The sequence below is a fragment of the Halyomorpha halys genome, unplaced genomic scaffold (assembly GCF_000696795.3).
Source record: "Halyomorpha halys isolate HHAL.00 unplaced genomic scaffold, Hhal_1.1 Scaffold536.1, whole genome shotgun sequence".
NCBI lineage: Eukaryota > Metazoa > Arthropoda > Insecta > Hemiptera > Pentatomidae > Halyomorpha > Halyomorpha halys.
This window is the reverse complement of record NW_027112649.1, coordinates 153,338-171,669: the sequence shown is the minus strand read 5'-3', so window position 1 is coordinate 171,669 and position 18,332 is coordinate 153,338. Positions and strand designations below refer to the sequence as shown.

The 18,332-nt window shown below is 33.4% G+C and overlaps 2 protein-coding genes across 5 annotated transcripts in view; one reads left to right on the top strand and one right to left on the bottom strand.

Annotated features, from left to right (window-relative positions):
• The window catches only part of 5-HT7 (5-hydroxytryptamine receptor 7), a gene marked incomplete at its 5' end in the record, with an annotated part of 376,882 nt that overhangs the window by 354,343 nt on the left and 4,207 nt on the right, over nucleotides 1–18,332 (bottom strand).
• Nucleotides 1,863–2,357, top strand: LOC106684015 (uncharacterized). The gene has a single exon (XM_014425837.1). The coding sequence runs from the start codon at nucleotides 1,863–1,865 to the stop codon at nucleotides 2,355–2,357; it is 495 nt and encodes a 164-aa protein (XP_014281323.1).

The window sequence follows — 18,332 nt, the reverse complement described above, 5'->3', positions numbered from 1 at the left end:
TAAGATACTACCTTGAGGAACACCGGCGGACTGAGAAAAGAGAGATGAGTAGGCTAGGTTATGATTTACTTTAAAGGTTCTATCGTTGAGGTAGGAGCGGATTGTAAGGAAATATGTTGGGGGTAGGAATTGACGAAGTTTATTGAGGAGACATGGATGCCAGTCTCGATCAAAAGCTTGTTCAACATCGAGGAAGACTCACGTGCAGTACATACCGCGCTCCAATGTGGGAGATATGACATCGACCACTTGATGACTCTGTTGTATGGTAGAATGAGATGTTCTAAATCCAAACTATAAATAAATCTAAGTTATTGTTTCAAATTGTAGATGCAGTGTTTTTGAAATAACGGTGAATTTTATTTGCTGAGGAGGGGGAGACAGTACCCCCGAAATGTCTAAAAATAAAATAAATATATATATATTGAAAACATTTTTTTTTTCAGTTTTTGACCTTTAGGCATTAGAAATTTTTATTTTTTCTGTTTTATATCTTTAGTTTTTGATTTGGAAAAAATAATCCGGACTCTATTTTAATGTAAATAATCAGGATTTTGTTTTTATTAGGTATGTCGACTTATCGATCCAATCACGTGAGGCATCATTTGGGCTCGGATTAAAACAAAAATCACTGGAGATAAGAGTTACAATTAATCATGATAAAATAAGTAATGAAAATTCAAATAATAACACACCAAGAATAAAATAAAAAATATGCAACAATGATCTAGGTTGAATATAGGAATAAAAAAATTCATAGTGATGGAAGATATCTTAAAGATTTATATTAAGAAAAAGATGTGTAATCATTATTTAATTTTTATTTATTTTATTTGCCATATATATTTTCTATTTTCATTATTTATTTTATCAATATTATTTTTAACTCTTATACCTTGCGATATTTTTTTTAGACCTGTAGATAGCACAACTCGGTTGTGTCAAAAAAAACTTAAACCTAATAAAAACAAAATGAAACTACCGTCCATGTCAATAAAAATACAACTTAAATTTTCGCTTATGGACTTTTTCCTTTTAATTGACTACCGATATTTTTATAATATTTTCGTTTATTCGAACAATTCATCATATATTATCTTTTTCTTATGCTTTCTTTCGAACTACTGAGACATAGAAGATTTCCTATATTTTGAGTATGGCCGGAACATTGCGAGAAAATAAATAGAGAAGGACTATTTAATAGTATAATTATTAACTTTGCATGCATTAAATAATTGATTAATGATATAGGCTTTTATGAATTTAGTCATTTGCATTTACAAAATAAAAGTATAAGTAACCACTTTTGCAAAATAAAAAAAAAATATGGTCGTTAAAGACCCGATGAGAGTTTTGGAAGTTCGCGTGATGTATCATCAAGTTGGGACCATTTATCAACCTTTTTATAACTAGTCTCGATAACTAAAACTTTTTTATAGTTAACTCTTAATAGTCAATTAAGAACTTTTTCTAGAGATTGACATAAAGGACAGAATTTATGATCAGTCTTCAAACTAGAAATATAGGTTGGGCTCTCGAATCAATAAAAAATAGTTTTAAAACCTTCCTGATATAAATCATTGTTTTTCCTACAAGCGGTGGTAATTGAATTGGAATCACCGGAAATTTGTTGGTGATATTTGGTCGAAAAATATTCGAAATGTGTTCGAGGGTTCTTGCCAATGCGCTCTAGAGCCGTGAAAATATATTTTAAAACATAATTCTAATTTATAAGACTTAATTTTTCCTAAACATTTTTTTTAGTTAATTTTACTGGAAGCGATTTATTATTTTTGTAATTTTGTATACATTAAAAACAAATCCATAAAGGAACTCAGAAAGAACAATCAAAACTGAAGCTGATGAAAAGGCTAACAGGGACTAAATGGGGAGCACCCCAAGACGTACTCAGTACGGCCTACAAATCTTACGTACGGCCTAATCTGGAGTATGGAGCTGAACTTTTAATTATCTCCTCCAAAGCAGCGTTAGAAAAGTTAGACAAAGTTCAAAATCAAGCCTTACGCATAATCACTGGCGGTATGAAATCGACTCCCATTACAGCTATGGAACTCCAAGCAAGTCTTGAACCACTACAGGGTAGGAGGGAGAAATCTCCTCTGTGTTTTTATGAAAAGCTTATGCGACGAGAGGAACACTGGTTGGATTATCGTAAAGCGAATGAACGACTGAGGTCCCATCGCACTTTTCTTTCAAAAGCTGAGGAAATGCTCTACCAGATAAACCTACCAACTGATGAAAGACAGAATATAAGTATCTCCTGCATGCCAAAGCACGATTCCGCTGATGTCTACGGGCGACTCAAACTGGCATGTGGTCGTATCAAGAAAGATTGACTTAACCCGAGCTTAGAGCTGCTGCGCTAAAAACAATTTATGAGCTATACCCCATAGAGCAATGGCTACACATTTATACCGATGGGTCTGCGTCATGTATTAACAAGGGAGCTGGAGCATAGGTATACTCAATCAACTTTCAATTGTCATTTCCCGTTGGAGCTGGATGTGATAATTATGATGCAGAAATGCAGGCTATCTGCTTTGCGATGGAAGCCACTATTGAATGCAATGACAACACGGTAATCTTCAGCGACTCCCAAGCCATAACACAAAAATTAACAACACCAGGTGCCGCAGAGTCACCCACGGAAGAAAAATGCAGAAACATGGCTGCTATCATGAATAAAAGAGGAAGGGCTATAGCTTTTCAGTGGATACGGTAATGAGCAAGCTGACAAGTTGGCTAAACTTGGTTGTGCAGAAAACCAGCCTGTTCTACCACTTTCCTACAGAAGGGTGAAATCTCTTATAAGCTCTTATTGTAAGAACAGAACAAGTGCTAGACACAAAGTTCAAGCGGAAGAAAAGAAGTGGGAAAGCCTACTGGAATAGGAAAAAAAGAGTCCCCGGCAATCTTAGCAGAGCTGAGAGAGTGGCCTGTTTCCGGCTAGAAACAGGACATGATCTGCTCCAAAAACACCTCCATCGAATTGGCATCATAGATTCCCCGAAATGTCCTCTATGCAACATGGGTGACATGGATGGAGACCATCTTTTGGCGTGTGTTGGTCTGGAGGATGTTGAGCGAGATGCGGACCAACTAAGAGGAAGAGTCAAATTGCATTGGGCTAAGAGAGGGGAAAATGGCGTAATAGCCCACTTCCTCTGGCGTAGGAAAAAAAAATTAATAAAATAATCAATATTTTGTTCAAATTGATCAGTTTATAATAACCATTAAATGCAAGGATTTATTTATATGAAAATTATGTAAAATATCTTCTTTTTTTCGGCTTAAAAGTCCATAGACAACAACCTATCGGCACATATCTAATGTTTCTTGACCTATTATTTTCGAAAATAATTTCATTAAAATCGGTGATCTCATGCTATTAGCCTACACTTGACAGTCCCTTGGCAAATCAATTAATGGAGTATGGTAATTGGTAAACAATGGTGACGAGTCACATGCATAGGCGAGGATAATGCTAAAGCAACCAAAGAAAACCATAGGAACTTCAGACGTCAGGGGAAGGAGAGTCATAAACCCTGAATTGAAGAAATATTTCATTATCTAAGCTATTGAACAATCCAAAAATAAATAAAATAATCTCAATACAATTCTCAATATTTGAATATTTGATAAGGGTAATCAAAAACTATTAAAATGATGTTAATATTTTATTTTTGTCTTTATGTCAATCACGTCTCTAGTTTCTTGGAATTTATATCTATTATGTGCCAGGTATATTGCCACTATTATCTAACTGAATGGTGAAAAACGGTAATACTTCCTGGTAAAAAAAAAAAAAAAAATAAAAAATACAAAAAAAAAATCACTAAAGGACTAAAATTCGCTTTAATTCACGTGTATCATTATTGTAGAGGCAGAACCGGCGACAAAAATGATTAGTAAGTTTATAGGATGAGAAACCTTCCTAACATATATATATATATATATATATATATTTACCTAATCGTGAGACAAACAAGAAATAAAATAATCCAGGTCAAGAGCAATAAAATACAAAAAATGGAAAACGCCTTTCACAGGCTACCAATCAGCTAGCAAGAGGTTTCCGATCTACTTGTCATTGCAAGGAATATAAAATAACTGTAAAAATATAATGTAAAAAAATAAAATAGGAAATTATTTAAAACCAAGGTTGGTTTTACTTGTAATCGAAAATATTTCCAGTGTGAGAACGTCAAGGCAGGCATTACTTAGTGCCACAAATTCACTCTAGTAGTTCTCCATTCCACTGGAGTAGCCACCCTAGAGCTAGAGCGAGATCGAAGTACTAAGCCTCCAGGGTCATTACAATCCACGGTCATTAGGGATGTTTTTTACGAAGGGTCACGGCATTGGCCGAGCGGCGCCGAAGGAAAACATAAGGCGGCAGTTCGGGGCCGATACCTCCTCAGAATTAATTTGTTTGTGTGGTGGGAGAGGGGGGGGGAATAAATATCGATTTCCTCTTCCATTATTAGTGCACTCCTAGAAACGGGAGAGGAAAGATCCTCGCCGTGCAGAGTGTGCAAACTATATAATACCTCAGATAACTGGAGGGTAGTGTTATTTTGGCAGTAAAGTCCAATGAAATCCCTTTCACGATACAGGAAAATTTGTCCCCTAAGCTCAGAAACGAAATCAGAACCTTTGATTTACATACCATTTATGTTTGTATAAATAACAGAAACTTTTTAAATTTAAACTCAAATATATTTTAAAAAGTAAGAAAACAATCCTTTACCTCCTTCCAGGAGCCTCAGGAATTGCCCTAGACCTGTTTGAGAATAGGTTGCACAGAAATTACACGATGTTAGAAAAGTAACCTTCATCATTCTTTACATTCCTTCGGCTACTTGGATTTGAAGCAAGTACTGTATCCCAACAACAATTAGAACAGTACTCATCCCAAATTTATCTAAACTTCTTATGTCTTCTAAGTCTAAAATATTTTTTTTTATAATCTATATTTAGCTAGTTTTTAAATTATTCTTTTCTTTAAATTTCATTTATTATATACTTACTATTTTATTTTAATACTGACCAAATTTCTTCAATTATTAAAGTTAAAACATGACCTTAGGACAGTGAAACAAAAACCAGTAGAGTGTGAAAATTGTGATTCCATAAGGAGGAAAGTAAACTGGAGCCAAACGATAGAAGAAAAAAAGACTTGGAAATAAAACCAAATCTCTAATGCACTTTCTGAAAATGACAGTGTTAATAGATGACAACAATAGAGTATAAATAATATATGAAAGTCCAATGAGTCTAAGGAACAAAGGCAACTAAATATGATATGTATGAGAGGTACCAGCAGGAGTTTTTTAACTTAAAATAATTTCTTTTGTCGGCATGAAAAAGGTACCGCCGGACCTAGGCAAGTAATGTACAAAGACATATAGATAACAGAGGGTAGGTACCCTCTGGGGCCCATTAACCGTCTAGGCAGAGCCATTATCGTGCGCCAGTTTAGACATTAGAAAGTACAAAGAAATAGCCGCCGTAATGGATAACAAATAAACACCCCTCTAAAAAACCTCTGGGAGCCATTAAGTAAGAAGCCGGTTTCCTTCAAAGAAGAAACTGTTAAAGATGAAAGGTAGGACTTTTGTCGAAGATCATTGGACCTTCTCACCCCCTCTTAAAATAGAGGACCCAATCAGAGGACAGAAATCAAAAGAAGAGTCGAGGTGGAGAGAGTCTGGTAGGAAGTCTGACGGAAGGACGGAGGAAGAGAGAGCGGCAGCCAAGAGGCGAAGATGTACCGAAACAAGTAAGACCTTTTCTGTTGTTATTTGAATGGCATTAGTAGAATTAATAATTTAGAATCAGTATAAATATTAAATATCTCAACTGGTACTTCTCAATTCATTCTCTTATAATTAAAGTATAAGGATATAAGTTTACCATGCTCTCTCATAATAGTATTCTTAATATAGTGTATATAATTGTAAATATAAAATATGTAACGAGGACTTTACTTTATAATTAATAATCCCTGCATGCCACCTCATATATAATAGCATAGTAAATTGGTGAACACGATACCGTTGGAAAGGAACTCCAATGATTAATTATGATATTCATATCTAGCATACCACGGCGAACGGGATTTTCAGATGGTGCTAGTGGTTGAATTAAATATAGCGCATCCCTTTTCAGTCAGTTCCCATCAGGAACCGATAGAGATACATAATACCAATAAATATAAATACATAATATAAATATATAATATAAATACATGATATAAATATATAAATACAGATACATATATTACATTAATATATGAATACATTTCAATATAATACCTGTACGGAGAACCCCTAATCGGGCTTAGAAACCCCGAGCCCCGTACACGGCAAATAATAATTAATATTTTATTTTGTTTATGAAGAAAGGCAACTAAATATTAATTAATATTTTTTTTTATGAAGAAAGTTGAATAAATCTGTAAACAAAAAATAAAATAAATAAGCACTAAATATGAAAAATCCCACGATTATGTTTAATAGGAAATTCTATCCCGATCTATAAGGGTTGAAATTAAATTACGTAGTATATTCTTATCGTGTATTAAATATTTACTATTAATCAAAATAGTTTATTTTTAACAAGCTCCTCCTGTTCTAACGGTTTAATAACACTCTTTGATTATCAGAATACATTAAATAATTGAATAATCTAGTGATCAGAAGCATATCTGTATTCCAATCCGTGCGATATATATGCAAATCCCTGGTTCTGGATGCATTGCACCAATTTGTTTTAGTATTGAATTTCAAATTGCAATGCTATTGTTGTGTATTCCATTCCTTATTACACTTGAGGTAATTATAGTGTATCTCATATTAGAATATCTGACTCCACTATCCACCAATGTCATCGTGTGGTTGATGTTGTCTCGTCTTCATTGGAGCGCGGAATGTACTGCTTGGGAGTCTTTTTGATGAAGAACAGGCTTTTGATCGAGTCTGGCATCCAGGACTGCTATAGAAGATCCGTAAATTCCTACCCCCTACATACTTCCTCATAATCCGTTCTTATCTCTCCAACAGATAATTTCAAATAAATCACAACAGCCCTTATTCATCCCTATTCCGTCAGTCTGCTGGTGTTCCTCAGGGTAGTATTCTTGGTCCTATCCTTTATACAGTTTTTACAGCTGACATCCCAACCCATCCTAACACTATCTTCATCATCTATGCCGATAACACATGTCTATTGTCAGTGAACAATGATCCTTACATTGTATCCCAAACCCTCCAATCCCACATCACCACCGTTGAAGAATGGTGCCAAAACTGGAGGATTAAAATTAATTCCTATAAATCCCACAAAATCACATTTACCCTTCGTCGTTAACCGATGACTTCTTGCCTAACAGTATCTTTTAATAATAACCCTCTAATTCCTGTCGAACAGATCCGTTACTTAGGACTAAATCTGAACAAACGACTGACATGGAATCCTCATACAAGACTGAAAAGACAGGAAACTGCTCGTCGATTACAACATTTACTAGATAAACGGTCTAAATTGCCAATCCATTACAAAAGACTAATCTACATGACTATTATAAGGCCTATCTGGACATACGGAGTTGAGCTTTGGGGCTCCACTAAACCATCAAATTCCTCCCGAATTCAATTCTTACAGTCAAAATTCTTCGTAAAGCCCTTAGTGCTCTTTACCTTGTCACAAATCAAGTTATCCATTAGGACCTCAATGTTCCATATGTTCCCGACTTGGCCAGAACCAGATACCATTCCTTCCATGATAAACTTCTCAACCACCCAAATTCACTTGTTTTTAACCTGGCTTCTCCTTCATTACCTAATAATCCTCCTAGGCGTCTGAAAAGAAGATGGCTTCGAGATCTTCTCCTCTAAAAACGATATTGGAGTTCTATCAGTGGGTAGATTCTCCACGTGTTTGTGTCATGTCACTATGTTACCTACAGTTAATTTACTTGTTGTATACATCTGTATACAGTTGTAAATAACAATAAATAAATTATTAAAAAAATAATCTCATATTAATTGGCCTTTTATGTCCAAATCTGTAGGAAAATAGTTATTGCTTCGTCTATTTTTTTAAGGAGGCGCAATTATGATAATTAATGCGTTAATTAATGGAATGTTGTCATAATGGTAATTATTCTTAAATTATCAACTAACCGAGAAACTAATGCCTCATTTGGTCAAGAACATAAACAGAAACGAAACCTTACTAGGACAAAAAACTTTTACATCCAAATATTTTATCAAAGTCTAATGATAAGATAATCTTACAAAAATTCAATAAATCTGCTGGCTTAAAGAAATTACTGTCACTTTTTGTGCTTGCTCATCTAAATGGATTAATTTTTTTTAATGAAGGATATTCTAACATTACTAATTTTAACCAATATATTATTGGAAAACTTCAATCATCTGGGTGGTAGAAGTGGGTTTTCGAAGGGTCAGGTCTCTGACATGTCTGCACATACAGATAAAATCATGTCCTTTTAGCAACAGACTGTTTAAGTTCATAGCTTATGTTGAAGGGATCTCTACCAATGGTATTATCAAGAAAATTAATAATTGTTTCTGGGCTTTTACGGAGATATTTTCTGTCCCGCACATCCAGGTACCACTGAAAATGAAGCTCTCAGGCGAAATTCAAGGCATGAAAAAAATCATACCATGAAAAAAAGTGAACTGTACCACAACAATGAATTCAATCATCCCTGAAGATTGGAAATATTAAGACAAAAGAACCTCAAGGCCTCAAAACAACTGTGGCAAAGGAGGCGGAACCAAGCACCCGGCAAGTTACAGAAAGGCAAGTCTTCCTTGGAAATTCTTTATGTGTAAGTCAGGTCTGAAGAAGTATCCTAATGTGAAAAACGCTACACATCACTAACAAAGAAACAAATTTTTATTATAATACAGCACTAAAAAACAAAATACTTTCATCTATGGTCTAAAGGCTTTCAAATGAAGAGTAAAAAATATGATAACATTTTAAAAATGCAATAAAAAAATTTTACTTAATTGAACCATTGCGTTTTTAATTTTATAACTAAAAAATTCACGTTGGTAATTATTAATTAGCCCCTATGGCCTATTTGGGCAAGTTATGAAATAAATAAAAAACGTATATGCAGACCCTAAGACATGACAGCCTTCTAATACTGTATATAAAAACTGATAGGTTGAGATCTTGTATTTAAGAAGCGTATGGAAGAAGCAGGGTGTTATTTTTTAGGATGGTTTATTGTTTCTTAGGAAGGTACCAATATGGTACAGTTTAATAGAGTAATCTCCAGGGCCCGATGAAATCCCTTCAGACTATATTAAATACAAGAAAGACACTTGGGAACAGATTTCCAAGGTGATAAAGGATATATGGATGAAAAAAAAATTCCAGTTGACTGGGAAAAAGCTCTTATAGTCCCTATACATAAGAAAGGGAATAAACTAAAATGTGAAAATTACAGAGGTATAGCGCTCCTGCCAACAGTTTACAAGATCTTGTCGGTAGCAATTTGTAGGAGGATGATGGAGAGGAGCGAACAACCGAGCGGTTTCCGCCCAGGACGGTCAACAACAGACCACCTGTTCCCGATCAGACAAATGCTCGAGAAAACGTATGGGTACAATGTTGACTTACATTACCTCTTTATTGGCTTCCGACAGGCTTATGATAGTGTAGACAGAGGAAAATTACTAAATTTTCATATGCAGTCAATGGAAATCCCTAGCAAGTTAATAAGATTAACAAAGATGACCCTATAAAGGACTAGTTGTAAAGTGAAAACTCGAATGGGCATCTTTAATAGCTTAAGGGTTGACATTAGCTTAAGACAAGGAGACCCATTATGACCAGTACTGTTCAACCTTGCCCCAGAAGTTGGCATTAGAAAAATAAGAACAAACCCGGGTAGCACCATTTACAATAGGCTCACACAACACATGGCTTATGCGAATGATGTTGTCATCACAGGGAGAACCAAAACAACACTGGCCAGTGCTGTAGAAGAATTTAAGAGAGCAGCACAGGATTTAGGACTTAATATAAATAGTGAAAAGACTAAATATATGAAAACCTCTAGACAAACCGGAGAGTGAAGAGATGTTGTGGATGTGGGGGAAAACATGTTTCACAGCTGCAGTTCTTTCAAGTACCTGGGAGGAGTTGTGATGGAGAACAATAATTTAGAAGTAGAAATTAAGGGCAGAATGGTAGCAAAAACCAAATGTTTCTATACCCTGAAAAAAGCTCTCCAATACAAAAGTCTTTTCAGGAAAGCAAAGCTTTTGTTGTACAAAACAATAATTAAGCCAGTGGTAATGTATGGCAGTGAGACATGGACTCTAACCAAGGAAAATAGAAGAGGTCTACTGGTTTGGGAGAGAAGAGTCCTGAGAAAGATCTTCGAAGCCGTTAAAGAGGAGAACAGGGGGAGAATCAGAAGCAATGAGGAACTAAAAGAATTGTATGGAGAGGCTGATATCCTCTGTGCTATTAAGAAGAGCAGGCTAAGATGGTTGGGACATGTGGATGGGATGGAGCCCTGTAGACCATCTAAAAGGATGTTAAATGGTGCACCAGGAGGAAAAAGCAAAGGGGCAGACCCAGGCGTCGGTGGCTAGATGATTTGAGAGGGATGGAAAAGGGGAATTAAAAATTGGAAGTCTCGCTCGAGACCGCGAGGCATGGGGAAGAATAGTGGCAGAGGCCCAGTTCCTACAAGGACTGCAGCGCCCAACAGTGAGTGTGAGTGAGTTAATAGAATAATAGGCAGCCCTTGTTTAGAAAACTATTCTTGTTTAGTATATTATGAAGCAATAATCATTAATCCCAATATTTGCGCACCAGAAAGTTCTCTATGAACTAAGCACCCATATTCCTAAATTATGAGAGATTGAGAGGGGATGATGGGCTCTTTTACAGGTATTTTACCGTTTAATGTACGTCTTAACAGTTCGCATTTTTTTTTAGGTATAGTGCCGTATTTCTGTTATTTTTAAATCAGTTAAAAGAAAAGTTTTCGTTATATATAAATATAAATATTTTTTTTAGTAATATAAGGTTTATTTAGATAATTTTTACGGCGGTATAAAACTATCTTTCAGTAAGTAAGAGATGAGATATAAATAATAATAAGTAGTGTAAAGTAGACTAGAGGCAGTTTACTCTTACCACAGAGCTGTGAAGAAGAATGGTCCGATACTCCACGCAGGGGCTTATCTCTCCCCGGCAGCTGTCCAGTGGCGGCTAGAGAGGCAGGAGAGGGGAGCCCTTTGTGTCTTACAAAAATATGATAGCCACTCGATCCTATTTCTGGTCCGGTTAAGGTTTTTATCCGTCCCTTATCGCGATTCACGATGATCTATGAGGCTGCTCTATAACGATAGCATGAGTATAGATCGATACTGACCGAATTCTTCCCCAACGTAACCATTGGAAGGATAGGAAAGCTTTGAAACTATCAAAAATATTCTTATTCTATTAAAAAGTCTTTATCTCAGCGTAGCTTTTAATTTTCTATTTAAATCATATTACTTAGAAATTTCTTCTTATAATAATTCTGACAGACCTTAATTGGCACTAAACAACATTGACAGGATAATTTTCATGAAGGAATGAGCATTAGTCAATTAACAAGTGCGCAATCTAAAATTGGCTACTGAGCCTCCCATTTCAACCCCTTTCATATCTCGAATTCCTCTCCACACCCACACATACCAAGCTAGGTTGGCCTTAATTAATGTAATTAAAATTTATGATCGCCTTAATAGAGGAATTGCATTGATTTGAGCCATATAACTCTTCACAGTAATTACTATACATATATATTTATATATTAAGTTGTTTACCAAGATCTCGTAATATTTTTCGGCATACGGTTTGGATGGCTGGAAAATTCGATTAGTGATATTCAGACATTTTTTTATTGTCTTTAGTATAAAAAAAATGCTATAGAATTAAATTAAAGTATTAATATTTGCGGTATGAGAATTTTTTTCTTGTGTTAAGTCGTTTTAGTCGTTTGACCATTGTCTAGCTACTCACGATAAATTAGATACTTTCCAATGCTCATTGGAAAATGTATTATTTTAGTCAGGTATTTATCAAGGTGGTCTCCCTACAGTCTCCGTTGGTTACAACGTATACATATAGGATCCTAAGCCAATCCAGTGGAGATGATTCTATTTCAGTAATTAATACCACTCCCTAGCTAAAGGTCTGCTAGTAGGAGGGAGCTATTCGAGGAGAGAACGGGAGGTTTGAGGGCCAATTTACAGATGGCGCCTCTTCCTCTTGTTAATTGATTAATGATAAATCCATCAATTATCCTAACAGTGAGTAATGTCTTCTTATTGTTTAATTACTTTGGCTCCTACCTTAAGCCAGAATACCTCTGCAAATTAAACAAAAAAAAGTCTTCATTATTATAACAAAATGGTAGAGATAATCATGATGGAAACGTGAGTGTCATGACCCAGTCTTTGGGTTTATCACTATCAACACTGTATTTCTGATTTTACTTTTTCACCATTTTTGTAACGTATATCTCTGCTGCCCGAAACATTGGATACCTGGAACGTTCGATGAGTCTAAAGTTTATCCCAGACGTGAATGCCCATGCAAACTGTATCAAGACTCTGTTATTATTGTTATATTAAATAATCGAATCATTTTGTCCTATTACTCAATAATTGTAGAGTTGGATACTAACAGACCGACAAGAGAGCAGAATCACCGCTGCCGAAATGAATACCAAGGCCGCCCAAGGATGTCTTGGCTAATCCTATCTTGACTACATTGAGCGACTCTGTAAAGCGAGGGGAAAAGACCTCCGACGGGCAAGGAATCTAGGTAGAAATAGGGAAGAATGGGATTCCTGGTGGAATGCCCTTGACGCCGAGAGGCACAAAAGGGGAAAGCTAAAGAAGAAGAAGAAGCTCAATAATTGTACGATAGATGGAAAAGCTTTCATTTCTATAACTCTTGAGATAAGGTTTAAACAAAACAGTGAATAGTAGAAAATATTTGTCATGTACCTGTCCATCATGACTCTGTCCTCGGTGGAAAATTCGATATCAGAGCATATTATTATAATAATATTATGGAAATATGTTTTTAAATATTTATTTATTCCTATTTACTACTACTACATTATTATACATTTAGTAAATCTGATCTCAGTTAAATTGGAGTGTTACAAGCGTGTAGGGAAACTACTTATTGGTAGCACTCTAATGACGTTTTAGATTAGCAGGTCTCCAGGCCATCTTTTTTTCAGGCGTTTCGGAGGATTGTCAGAATGGAAGAGGAAGCAAGGTTAGAAACTGGTGGATTTGGGTGGCTAGAGAGCTTATAATGGAAGGAGTGATATCTGGTTCGGGCTAGATCGGTTACATGTAGAACACTAAGCGCTTTATATATGATTATATTTGTGACAAAGTAAGGAAATATTTAAATGATTACTGAAGATGAACTGTAGAATTGATAAAATAATAAATGGTTACGCCTAGCAAATAATTTTAAAAAACAATTACCTGTGTCACTATAAATGTTTGACATTTTAATGCATAATATATTTATTACATATTTTGTCAAAACAACCTTTCCATTTACTTTCCAAACTTATTACGAACAGAATTTAAAATAATAAGAAATAAAGGACAGCAGCATATTTTGATTATTCTAGGCTTTATTGCCTATAATGATATAATCCAAACCACTTTATATTTTGTTCATTAATATAGTGAGTTAATATTTTATAATTATTAAAAGAGGTACCACCTAAGCCATGGGTTTGTGAAATGATGTCAACCTGGAAAGCAAAGTCAATCGATTAGAATAAAATAGTTTTTTTTTTAGATAATCGCAGTAAAAGTATAAGGTGAATTTACAATTTAATTAGGAAATCAAATGTTTAAATATTGTACGATATAAATATAAAGCATTAATAGAACAATAGAATAGTTTAACATAGCAACTTATTAGCAAGTCTCTTCACCAATAACTTCATAACTAAATAACTTTAAATCTATAGAAATAATTTAATGGATAAAAAAATTGCAATCAAACATGGTGATATTAATTTATCCACATTATAATTGATTTGAATCATATTGAAATCAATCAAGGGCTATCTATAATAACGTAAAATATAAAAAAGTAGTTCTAGTGGAAAAAGACCGAATATGGAAGAAACAATGCAATAACCATAGATAATATTGGTCACTAATCATAAATTATAAAATATAATTTCATAAATTTTTTTATGAAAATTTAGTAACAATATAAATAATTCTGAGGTAGTGATAAAAAAAATATGACTGACTGACTCGTATCCACCCATGGTCATTATTATTTACATATTTTTAGCATCTTTCTGGCATTTTCAGCAGATGAGAGTACTTAAAATATTCGGTATGAAAAAAACGAATACATAAGCGGCTTTAAAGCCTGCAGGAACATTAGCAGCACTCAACATGATTGAAATTGTAAAGCCACAGAGATTAATACCGCCGCATAAAATTACCGGTTGGAGATTGAATGTATGGTGGTGATGAATATGAACCAGACAGCAACAAGTGAGTGGAAGTAGCACGGGTAGGTATCTCTAAATCATTATTGGACGGTATAAAAAGGATTCAATTAAATCTTTTAATTATTATCAATTTTATTTATGAACATTTGATTTATTATAAAGTAAATAAAATAAAGCTTTAGCATATTCAGAATCAATACTTTAGATTTATTCCCATTATTACGTTTAACCATCCTTCAACTGTAAAATGTAATATGATAATGGTTTTTAGTGTGTATGTTCTTGACTGTATACGTAATATAAGTAGAAGTTGATCAGGGCTATGTTTATTCAAGAAATACACAAAAAAGTAACGTTTTGCCCTAAATTATTTACTATTTTTATAAATAAAAGTTTGATTAATGCTAATAATATTTTAGATATATTTTCTTATATTTTATATTCGTTTCATTGACTTCACCCCTAGCCATCGTCTTATGAGTATAATATTTTTTTGATCCTAAAATTTCCTGTTGATTAATGACTAGTAACATAAAATACCAAAATAAAAATTAAAAATAAAAAAGAAGATGGCCTCGTGACCTTATATTGTAAAAATGTTTTGTAAGTGCTATCAATGGGTTGTTTCTCTACATCATGTATCATACAATTATGATCTTACTTCAAATTTACTTGTTGTATTTTATACACCGTTGTAAATGTCAATAAATAAATAAAATAAAAAAATATTCATTATTTTAATAATTAATACTATTGGTACTAAATTTGGTTGAATAGAACCACTCGGAATAAATGTATTAATAAATAAAGATATATGTCTTAGATTTTTAACTTTACTATTCTAAGTACTTATAAGTATTTCATAAGTCATTGTATATGCAAAACAAAGGTGTGTCCAATAGTAATAATAGTTCAACTAAGATTGAGTTACAAACCTTTTCTTAAGTTACAAAGAAATATTAGGAACAAAAACAACATTCTATACTCAAAATGTTGCTGTTACAATTTCTCAAGAGATCATAGCACAAAAAAAGGTTAACCTTCCCGGCCGGACCCGCCCAATCGAGACCCCCAAGGAGCGACAGCCCTAAAACATTTGCTTAAAACGGGAAGAGAAGACGTTAAAATAGTTTAATCGTGCTATATTTAAAAAGCGCCTGGTATTAAGAAATGGCGGGAAACCACTACTACTGCCCTCCGTTACTTCATGCTATCATGATCTAAATAATTTCATGAATTAAAAATCGAGTAGAAAATGAAGATGTCATAATAAACAAATATTATGCAATAAAAGAAAAATATCCTGCTATGATTGAGATTGCAATGTTATATAAACATAAAATAAGTACATACTTATAACTCTGCGAGTCTTAGAGGAGTAGAAGGTCACAGAAACAATAATGATTGTTTTTTAATGAAGTATATCATTAGTTCACCAAATTCAGCGTAATGAGTTTTAAACGTCAATCAAAACAATTATACTTCTAATAAGGAAGTACCACAGTGTCATATTTGTGACTGCTACAAGGAAGAGTTAACTGTGATTTAACTGACAGATAAGATATATATGATTTTTTTTAAAATAATTGATTTATTGTTATTTACAACTCTATACACACACATTATATATACATCAAGTAAATTTGCTGTAAGTGATTTAATGACATGATACAAACATGTGGAGAATCTTTAATTGATAGAACTCCAACAACATTTCTTGAGGAGAAGATCTCGAGGCCATCTTCTTTTCAGACGCCTAGAAGGATTATTAGGTAATGAAGGAGAAGTCAGGTTAGAAACGAGTTGGTTTGGGTGGTTGGGAAGTTGATCATGGAAGGATTGGTATCTGATGGTTCTGACTAAATCGGCTACATATAGGACATTGAGGTCCTGATGGATGATTTGCTTTATGACAGAGTAAGGAGCATTAAAGATTTTACGAAGGAATTCAGACTGTAAGGATGGATTCGGGAGGAATTCGATGGTTTAGTGGAGCCCCATAGCTCAACTCTGTATGTCCAGATAGGCCATATAACAGTCATGTTGATTAGTCATTTGTAATGGTTTGGAAGTTTAGACCGTTTGTCTAGTAAATGTTGTAATAACCCTGTCTTTTCAGTATTGTATGGGGATTCCATGTCAGTCGTTTGTCCAGATGTAGTCCTTAGTAACGGATCTATTCAACTGGAAAAGAGGGGTATTATTAAAAGATACTGTGGGACTACATGTAATTTAAATTGTTGTTTACATCTCCAGGTATCTCCAATCTCATTTTGAATAATTTATTTATTTCCAAGACATTGGGAATAGTTTAACCCACATTGCACATAATGTTACTTATTAAAAAATAATTAAAATGGTTCTACAGACAGAAAGGTATATTTCGAATTACAAAATAAAATATTAAACTTAAATATGTTCATACAACATTAATCAAATTGTCTTATACTATATGGATGCTTTTCAGGTCTCAAATCCTTAATAAAAACATTTTCAAAAATATAATCAAATCTCAATATTTTTACGTCACTAAAAAATATCTATCAAAAACAACTTTAATGGAATATATAAAATATTTATTTCGAAATTGTTTTACCAAGTATCGTGGTAAGAAAGATATCATAATAATTAGGGCATAAAGAACCACAACAATGGTGAAACGAATGGCAAATTATTTAACGCTGAATTACCATCCAACGATTAATTTTAACATTTTAATTCAAAAGGATAATGATAATTAGTAATAAATAAATGCATTTTTTTGACTTAAGGGCATCGTGTACCTCAAGCTACGAAAACGGTAAATTAAAATATAATAATCTCTCTCTTTTTTATTCAGGAGGACTTGTATAAAAAGAATAAAATTGAAAGATAAGGCCAACATCACATTCAGAACTAAAGAATTGCCACATACTTCAGAGTTCCGGAATTCTTTACAATTTCTTCGTTTTCCAAGTTTTACTATTATTTATTTTATTTTTTATTATTTTTCAGAGATATATTTTGGATATTCAACAGTATGTCTTAGCACGATAAAAGAATTTATGAAATATTTTTTTTAAGCGTGCAATGAAGACCTGAATACTATCAGTTTACTTTTTCTTTTTTTTTTGTAAAATGTTACTCTAGAAGACCCATGACAATAAGAATGGAAGTGCTCATGGCAAGTAGAACGTTATTAAAATATTGCTATGTAGTTGATTTACAATTTATAACATAAAGAAATATTTCCTGAGGCCATAATATGACCAACATGAATCCTAAGAAAAAACAGTGATCCTTAGAAACTATTTTTTTATTTCAGAAAAATATTCATTTTTCATTATTATTTACTTATATTTATTCATGCTTATTTAAATGAATTTTATATTCGAAAATATTTTATAAATTAACCCATTTCAAATTATTTTACAAGTAAGGAGGTAGAAACAACAAATTTGCTTCCGTAAATAATATTTTCATTTATCATTCAAAAATCAAGTAAATGCATTATTTTATCGATAACTTCATTACATTATTAATTAATCTAGTTATGATAAAATTTTTTCTATAAATATTCATACACTTAAGTTTAGTAGTGTTATTACCTCGTTTTTTATTGTTACTGTATTTTACTTAGGTGAGGTCCAAGGGAATTCAATAAACGCACTTTAAACAAAAACACCTATTTATTGCAAATACAAGAAAATAAAATCATGATAAAAATAAACATGCTTGATGCATAAGCAAAGTAACCTAACCTAAGAAACAA

Excerpts from the sequence above, each read along its gene's own strand:
- LOC106684015 (XM_014425837.1), top strand. The coding sequence starts at position 1,863 with ATGAAAAGGCTAACAGGGACTAAATGGGGAGCACCCCAAGACGTACTC.